Here is a 9,839-nt window from a genome sequence, read left to right as displayed (position 1 = left end):
TGTAATAAACTACAGCAATGTTATGGAATGTATGTTCTCTTGTGGTCTGCATCTGATTTTTGTTCAAGGACAGAGGCTAGGAATGATTGGCAATAGCAACAAAATGTAGTCAACTGAGTAATGACTATGTCTCTTCATTGAGCCGGCATGCATAGAAACCCTATGTTGATGATAGAAACTGAGGCAGACACAGCTCAGACAGTTTAGAAGAAGTTATTAAGTTAAATAAGTTAAGTGAAATTAGTTATCAGTTGAATCAGTTTAACGGTGTTAGAGTGCTCTGCTCTGTGACTTCTGGTTCTTGGTTCTTGGAAACAGCATCAGAGTGAGCCCTCTGTACTGTCCACTCTTTGCTACTCTCTTCCTCCCACTAGCTTATCCTGCTACTTTTCTTCAGCTGAGCACAGACAGATGAACAGTGATGAACGCGTGTTGTTGCTGAATGTGTTTCTGATCCGCTCTGAGAACTAGAAGGCAAGACATAAGTAAAATACAAGAAAAGGCAAGCTGTGTGTTAATTGTAGGACTTTTGGATGTTGGCTGGCTGTTAGGATGAATGTGGTAGCCTAGGGCTAGTTATTTGAGAAGCCCTGCATACTTTTTTGTTTTAAATTGGTGAGGATTTATACAAATGCAAAAACAACAGATTTTATAACACACTGGCATATACTATAACATTACCATAACCCACCCTCCTACTGTACTGTACTGTAATCTAAAATACGGTAATATACTGTTAAATAAATTATGGTAGATACGCTGTAAAATTACCATAACCCAGTTATCCTACCGTCATGTACTGTAATCCAAAAAACGGTATTAGACTGCTTGATAAATTGTGGTAGATGCACTGTAAAATAACCACAACACCCACCGTTATTCTACAGTTATATACTGCAATATACCGTTAAAATAAATAACAGTAGTTGAATTGTAAAATAACAGTAAAATACTGGCATCCCTGCTGCCAGTATTTTACTTCTTTTTTTTTTACCGTGAAATTCTTTACAGTGTACACATGTCATTATTTACAATGATATTCATTTATGTCTTTTTGTAGTGTATAAAAGTCCAGAGATTTTAGTGCTTATTTTTTAAAGCCCAGTCTCTTTCCTGGCCTTGCTTTGGTTGCTGCTTCCTGTCCCTCCTCCTCCTCCTCCTCCTCCTCCTCCTCTGGAAGTGTTACCCTCTCATCCTCTATCTCCCCTCATCCGCTATTCTCCTCCTCACCTCCTGCTGCACTCCATCCCTCTGCTGAGCACAGGTATTTGTTTAGGAATCTCTCGGTGGAAATTATACTCCATCTCCGGCGCTCCCTATCAACACACAATTATCATGGGCAATCATGCAGAACAGTGCTGAATTCAGCTGGGACTCTGATGACATTACTGACTGCGAGAGGCCCGGCTTCCTCTTCTTCTGAAGGTAGCCTGCCTAACACCTGCATTAAATCTCCCTCGCCCTCTCTCCCTCTCTCTTTTTTTCACACACACACTCCGGCTCGAAATGGATAGAGAAATTATTAATCTTTTTTTTTTTTTTTATTCCTATTAAGATTTCATTTAGAACAGGGAGTCCACCACATAAGAAATCTCTTTCCTAGGGGAGACTGGGCTGAAAGGCGCACTCCACCCTGCCAGCACGATTCCCTCCAATTTTATCTCACAATTTATTGGCTTGTGCCAACCTCTGTGGCCTCCTCTTGTGACCCACAGTGCATCATCTCTGTGTAGTCGCTCTCATTCTGCTTCCACATGGGGCTGAGCTGAAGTCTGGTGCAGCTACTCTCTCGTTTGAAATTTTCAGCAACCCGGAGGTGCGAATCTGCATCCCAAAGTGTCTCCTGTAAGCGCAAAGTCAATCTCACAAAGTAATCAGTGCCTTACTTAGTGTCGCGCTCTCTCTCTCTCTTGCTCTCTCTCTGCATTCTGAGGCACAGCTCAGACCCATTTCCCTATGTATTGTAAGTACATTATGGAGCTGGAAAGGCTCCGAGTTGATACAGACACATGAGGATCGGCACAGGAGTCCATTCAGATCCTGATCAAATGCTCCATTCATGAGTGAAATTACCATCCGTCTGTCAGCCAAGGTGTGAATTCTTTCATCTACAGATCCGACTTCTGAAGTTGTGATTAAATGCATAACGCCACATACACTCCACACTGGCTCGAGATAAGCAAAATGGGATTTGTGTCACTGAGAGAAGAGGTCGATGTGTAAATGAACAGTGCCCTCTTGTGGTGTATGTATTGAATGTTATGTAGTTTTATTATTATTTATTTATTTATTTACATTTCTTAGAAAGAGCAGGAATCAGTTTATTCCATGTACAGAAGGTCTTCCCCTGACGGGTCATGGTTGATATTCTTGTCTCTAGAATAACACAGTCTGCAAGTTGTCACCTTTTGTCATGTGCAATAAATTGATCTACAGGAGTCTAAGCTAGAGGCAATCTTTCTACGTAATGGGCACGCTGATTTTGGCTACACACACCTGACACTATCTTTTGAGAAGTGACAAAAATATTCATTTTGGCCATCAAATCTCACCTCCACTGTGTCGTTTTATTGGCAAACACATGATGAAACATGACATGAAACATATGATGGTATGTCAGATTCTCACCACACACTTAATAACTTGAGGAAACATCAGACGGTGAAAACATGTAAGACGATAACTGAACAACAGAAACACGAGACAGTTCATCGAAAGCCAATCATGCTTCAAGCTCCACTTATAAACAGAATAAACACTGCTGAATAAACCGGTTTATAAACAGTCTCAGGCTATGTACAGAAACAGTAAAACAATACTGCGTTAAAAAAGCTGAAAAATAAGCATTAAACACTCAGTGAAAAATATATGACAGGTCTGATGATATTCTTATATATTCTTATTACCAGCAACAATTAATGGACCCTACAGTGTTGTCTGCATTGTTAAAGGCTAATAGGAATGGCTTCTCTGTGAGCGCCATTGTGGTGGCAGTGATCAAAACCTACTGCACTGACATGTTCCTTTATTATGATGGATGCAGCCTGTCCTTATCATAGAAACGCCCGGATAGGTCAAATGTGAAAGCAACTTATTCCGACGCGTACTGGCATTTTTTTTGCTAGGTGGGCGACCTCTAGTGGCTGTTGTGATTATTGCACAGCAAATCTGGAAGAGCAGCAAAGTAGTACAAATATGGGCGTGGTCAAACAAGCATTTCAGATGCACCAGCCCATACATAATGTAACTGCAGTCATCGACGTAACGTAGGTACGTTAGTAACTGTATTTAGTAATGTGGTTATCATAGCATGTTTTCTTAAACCTAACCAAGTAGTTTTTCTTGCCTAAATGAAACTACAGTACCCATCTCGTTCAATAACTTATTTAGCCTTTGATACAAAATGAAAACTCAGCTGAGAGTCATAGACTTGGTAGAGAGGCTGGAAAGCATTGGTTCTGGTCTTTTCATGGGATTTGTGGACAATAACAACAAATATAGAACATCATCAACCCTGTTCTTTAAATCGACTGCAGAAATAGCTGCAAGCCAGGTGTTCTTTTCAAAAACACTCACCTCAATTACTGTAGGTTGTGGTAACCTACAGAATATAAAATGGATATGCCACCATGTAAGCTTTACACTGTGCACTTTTCTTAAGAAGATTTTTTTAAAACTATACAAAGTTAAACATTTTTTTTAATTACTGTCTCTCTCTATTTGTACCTCTTCAGCATATTCTCAAGCATCAACACATCACCATTTGATCGCTGGTAAATATGACACATCAACGCTCAAGATTCAAACAAAAGCACCACAGGTATTAGAATATGAAGAATACTGTATGTGATCAGGTTTGTGGAGAATTCCTCATAGTACCTACAATGAGCTTTTTCTTTTTTTAATCAAACAATGGTTGCAATTTATCCTGGAACAAAGTGCTCAAGACTCTCAGATAATTTACACCACAGAGCTGCCATCCAGTGTCTACAGAGTCCTGCTTTTACATGGCAGACAAAATGGAGAAAAAATCAAAGGTCTGGTGGTTAAAAAGAAAAGAAAGAGAGAAAAAAGACAAACACTTGTGTTCTAAACATCTCAAGCCTCTAACCTGCTACTGGCTAAAGTCAGTGGTAGTGGACCTGGATGGTTCGGCCAATGAGTAGGAAGAGAAGGCCGGCCAGCAGGCAGAAGAAGATGCCAACAGGGGCAAACATGAAGGACAAACCATAGTTGAGGGACAGCTGGAAGTTCGGACACAGTGCAGTGCGCTGGTATTCAATGTAGACATCCACCACATCCAACACCTGCACCCACAGGACGTACATCACCACCACACACAGCAGGAAAAGACCTGGAGCAGAGAGAGGAGACAGTGATGACAGAAACTCACTCACATGCCTTTTATATAAACCAAAGGAGCCATAACAAGGTTTAAAAAATGTATGTTCAACCACTGGTGGGAGAGATATTTAGATCATTTAGTTAAGTAAGAGTACCGTATACTGTAACAAGTAAATGCGTTTACAATGTGAATGCATCCTGCATTTAAAACTTTTCTTTAGTGAAATTACAGAAGTATTATCAGCTGAATACGAGCGTCAAATTCAAGTATACTCTTTCTGATATATTTATAAATATGACATCATTGTATTCCTGCATCAATGGGTAAGCTGTATATTACTGCTCTTGGTCGAGGTGTGGAAGGAAAAACAAGCTTACCACGCTAAGTTAAGGAGAGTTTTTTTGTTGGTTTTGTTTTTTGTTGGGTTTTTTTTTGTTTTTTTTAAGAAAATTCTCTCAAGTTTGTTTTTTATGTCATATTGGGTACTAAATATCTATTTAGGTGCCAAACAGATATTTATATGTAGCCATGTGAGGAATTTTAGGAGAAATGTCTCTTTGGTGGAACGGCGAATGACTGAGGAGATCTGAAACACAACTCGATATTGTGTGATTTTGTAAGTCACATGGCAAAGAAGTTAGAAACCACTGGTGCTGTCTTCAACAGTGCAATTAATTGTATTTCATGAGCTCATTATTTGCTTTTAATATGAAATCCTTATTCCTAAAGTACATCAAACGGATACTGAAAGGGTCAGTGTGTGTGATTTTGGGGCGTCTAGTGCTGAGGTGAACTTGATGGTTCTTAGCCTCAGGTGATTTTACACTAAATGAAAAATAATTATGAATATTAGATTCCATTTCTGCCCCTAAATCCTACACACCAGACCATTAAGTATGGTGCTAAAGTAACCCAACACTGGGTTGAACCATTTCTCAGCCTCACCAGATGTCAGGAAGAGGCCTCCTCCTGCTTTATACAAGCCATGGCTGGCGAAGGGAGCAGCACAAATGATGAAGAACCCACCGAGCAACACAGCTGCTACACCAATCAACATAAACACACTCCAGAAGCCTCTGTAGACTGGATGACAGAATTGTTAGCGACCCACAGCCGTTTGTACAATCAATCTGTAGAAAGAGGCAAAGTCTAAATGAATGAAGAGACTCTTACTTATGGCAGAATCGTACGCTGTGGCATTGTGGGTCTGTTGAGACACTGGGAATGGGAAGAGGTAGGCAGGCATGCACACTTTGGAGTGAGGCTGATTAGCTGGAGAGAGAAAGTAAAGGCAGTAAATCAATAAAGTAATATTACAGATAAACAAACACAGCTGAGAGTTGGAGGACATCACATATAAAAATATGATACTATGATGTGACAAACAAAGTAACAGGAAAATGTTTAATTGGGCCACAAGTAAAGAGAATATTCTGTTTTTTTTACAAATCGATGATTCACAGTCAGTTTGTAATTTTTTAACTTTTATTGCTTGAAAATTTGTCACCTATTTGTTTTGTCGGTAGCAGACTGAACACTCAGTGCCTTCTCGCATTGCGGACGAGGATTTAATGGATTGAGATGTAACTGAATTTCGCAACAGAGTGACCAAAAGTTATGATCGTTTCAGTTTCTGTTTTTATATTCTTCCCTACTCTACTCTCTCTTCTCTTCCACCATGTGAAATTCCACAGACCCTCACAAGGTCCCATCAGTGCTGAGGGCTGTTTCTGACAATGAGCCACCATTCAAAGTCCCCCTCAGAAAATAGATGACACACAATCACCTGACGGGACGACCAGAATAACATCACATGGCACGCCGTCAAAACAGTCACATGAGAGGGTTTCTACCACTGTGGTAGCATACGAGTGTTATTGGCATAAAAGCAACGAATCAGAAGCTGGTATTTACTCTACAGTGGAGTTATGGTGGCGCTGTGTGACTCCTTGGAGGATGCACTCACCAATCATCAGCTTTAGGACAGAGAATAAGACCGTTGAAGAGTAGCTGAAAGGACAAAATGTCTTCCCTTCTGATTTGTATCTTAAAAGATTGTTCCAGTCCCCATTTGAAGTTACCATTAGAAGAAGAGAGGGTTGTTTTATCATCAGCAATGTTTATTTTTATTATTTCATTTTATTTACTGATGATACCAGCATCACTGTATATGCTGTCCAATATGAAACCGTTTTAAAGAGGTTGTTATGCAGAAGACAGTGCTTTGGAAATGGATACTTATTAAATTCCCAGTAAGGTTTAATGCGTCATTGCACTGCTGTCATTTTAGACAAATCACTTCATTGTCAAACTATAAAATATCCGGCCTCTGTTATCTTACTTATCTCTGTCACAAGTGATCAGGAAGAGTTACCACTTCACTATTTTTGAAGAAAAGAAAGAAAATATTTAAGGAATAAAAGCAACATAATTTTGCTATTATCCTCATCATTTTGTATCATAAAACAGTGGATACACTGAGAAAGTTAAAGATGGAAAGTCAACAAAATGATTCTGGAGAGATCAGGTCATCAACTACTGACACCTTGGGTTGGCAGGTTGGCCTTCCACCAGCCCATAGTATTTGGTGACATAGGAATGAGAGTCAGCATTCAACTGTCTTACATGTTAAACCTTTAACCATTTGAATACTAGGCCTGTCTTTATCAGAAAAAACAACCATATAAGTTGGTTGTGAACTTGTGTTATTTCAACCCATTTCTACGTTTCTCGTTAGGTGGCTCGGAGGAAGTCAGGTGAAGTAGTATAAAGAGCAACAAGGATATAAAGGACTTAGATAGTGGATGGGTTACACAACACAGGTCCTTCACACAGGACACCTCCGTTCATGTCTAGTTTGTATCCAAAAGTTAAACAAGTTACTAACGTTGTTAAGTGACTTCACATACATCGTGTAACTGAAGTGTGGTAAGAAAACAGTTATTTTAAACCCAAACAAAAATGTTTTCCTAAACTTAACCACGTAGTGTTCTTTCCTGTTGCTGGTTTGCTGCATCTTGTTTGGGGAACAGTGATACATGTCGGTTTGGAAGTCACTTGAGCTATTCCATCATTTAGGAATGAGGATGTGTTGGGATTATGAACTGTCTGTCTCACTTACTGAACCAGAGCTTCCACAGCAGGTCGTCATCGCCCTCGTTGCCTCCAAAGGAGCATCTCCAGAAAAATCCCTCATGGTACAGAGTGATTCCACTACTGGTGCCATCCTGCACCACCACATCTCCACGCTGAAAGAAGGGATACAAGAAAGGATGATAATTTATTACTGAATACAACTGTGACTTCTAAAAGTCTACAGAACATATATAAGTATAATAACGGATGCACTCCATGTTATCTGTTGATGTCATTAAAACCTGGGAGGGTCTCAAGATTGTGCAAGGCAGGTGTGCACTGTGCTGTCTCAGTGCCACAGAGCAGCTGCATAGTCAGGTCAAGGGTCGAGCTGGGCAAGCACCTCTAACCTCATGCAGGTTTGGTTTGGTGCCGTGCAAGCGTCCAGGTCAAGGCCCCCATTCAGGAAATCATTAGTAGTCACTATTTTTGGATGTGAGCGAAAAACAAACCCTACAACGCCTGCTGCATCATCCATGAAACAACTCTCAGAGCAATTCAAGCAAGGGGTGCAGGCTGTGAAGAAGTCAGGTCAGTCAGGGTCCATGTCAAGGTTAAGGCAATCAAAGTGTGTTTCATTTAGAAATCAGCCTTTTTAAGACCTTGGTGACCAACTGCATCAATAGTTTGTTTCTGAAATTCAGACAGAAAGGACCACTACGGGACCAATGTTACAGGTCAGTGGTTCCCAACCTGGGGGTTAGGAACCCCAGAAAAATGGTGGCAAAACAAATCTGTGGGGGTCACAAGATGACCGAGAATTGCAATTGCATTCAATCTTACTTCCGGTAATTTCTCTTGTCTTGTGAAATAGTTTTGGCCTTCATGAGTTAAAAAAAATATTCAAATTAAATACTTTGATAGCGAACAATCACTTTGGCTCGTTGTAAACCTTTGGAGAGGCATTATAGAGAGAGAAGTTGCTTTGTTTTAATAGGACACAAGACAAAATAGGTTGCAAACCTGGGCTATAGGATGTTGACACACTTGCTGTAGAAGCAAAACAACTGTTTTCTAATTTAATACTGCACGTTTTGACAATGTATTATGTCATTGCTCCAGAAATACAACTAATAATAGAATTATGGTTGATTTAATAGAAAATGTTGGATCCTCAAACTGTACAACTGTGTTTACCACATACCACCTTAGTTTTATTGTACTGATATCGTGTCTCGATCCCAGTATCAGTGCCCACTATGAAAAGCTAGCTATGCTCTAGTCAGTGATATTTAATACAGCGTCATACCAGCGGGACTGCTGGTATTTGTATTTCTATCACAGGGGGCACATGGTACCAGCTATGTCTCAATCACAGCATAGCTGCACACACGCTGCATTAAACAGTGTCTGATTACATGAAATGGTCCTGCGGGGATGCCTCTCCACCCTGCACTCCATCCACTGAGAGAGAACTGATCACAGTTGCCAAATAGAAGACGTGACTTTACTGGCGTTTAAAGGTCCAACGTTAGACATGTTAACTATTTTATTATGAGGGTACAGAGTGCAGCTTCATATGACTAAATTAAAGATTTAATATTCAACAAAGAAAGATTTACTATGATTACAGAACCAACAACTGTTGGTACTAACTTTAGTTTCTGAAGTCACAAACATGCATGTTTTCTACCTCTATCCTCATGATGACTAATATTCAACTCATACAAAACAAGAGATGGCTGTCCATGATCTGCTGCTGTCTGAACACCTACCTCTATGGGCACACCACCCGGGCCAAGAGATCCGTCAGGGTTTGGGTGGCAACTCTCAGAGGCCAGCAGCCAGTAATCAGTTCCAAACGAGAGGAGGATGAACACAGCTGCCAACGCCCCGAAGAGCCCTGCGAAAAACAACGCCACACTAAGCTTCATGGTCCAGGATCGCTCAGCCACTCGGCTTCTGGGTGCCTACACTCAGTCTGACTTTTCCACTCCAACTACAGTGAGCACATGTGACAAGCACAGGCAGAGATAGTCACTCCTCTCGCACTGTAGTACATCCACTGAGGAAGATGTCTCCCAGCTGGTTTATGATCTGCTTCTGGATCTTCACGCCTCTCCTGTCGCTCTGTCTGTGTTATGGGAGGACAAGGTTGACCACATGACTCCTCTGGACCCTACTGGGGTCTGCTGCCAGCCCACCCCCTGGGCTATTTTTGGGGGTCTGACTGAAGGCGGCTGCTCTTCTCCAATGTGGGGCTGTTGTGTGTGAAGCAGTTGGAGTGCATGAAGGGAGGGGATCAACGCAGAAATAACCGGTAGCAACTGGACACCCACCGTCTGCACGGGAATGTCAGGGCACGGTGAGACTGAAAGGACAGAAGAGGGGTGAAGGATCCCACAACAGCCTGCCCAAA

General features: G+C 41.1%; 1 protein-coding gene across 1 annotated transcript; it reads right to left on the bottom strand.

Annotated features, from left to right (window-relative positions):
• Positions 1-2,316: 2,316 nt before the first annotated feature.
• Positions 2,317-9,664, bottom strand: tmem182a (transmembrane protein 182a). Its single transcript, XM_037108697.1, has 5 exons — positions 9,196-9,664; positions 7,467-7,593; positions 5,519-5,617; positions 5,291-5,428; positions 2,317-4,354 (listed from the first exon to the last, which is right to left on the bottom strand). Exons 1-5 carry the CDS (start codon positions 9,352-9,354, stop codon positions 4,128-4,130), a joined length of 750 nt encoding a protein of 249 aa, XP_036964592.1. The 5' UTR covers positions 9,355-9,664; the 3' UTR covers positions 2,317-4,127.
• Positions 9,665-9,839: the final 175 nt, after the last annotated feature.

This window comes from Acanthopagrus latus, chromosome 9 (assembly GCF_904848185.1).
Source record: "Acanthopagrus latus isolate v.2019 chromosome 9, fAcaLat1.1, whole genome shotgun sequence".
Taxonomy (NCBI): domain Eukaryota; kingdom Metazoa; phylum Chordata; class Actinopteri; order Spariformes; family Sparidae; genus Acanthopagrus; species Acanthopagrus latus.
Note: the sequence above shows the minus strand (reverse complement) of the source record. Positions and strands in the feature narration are given on the sequence as shown.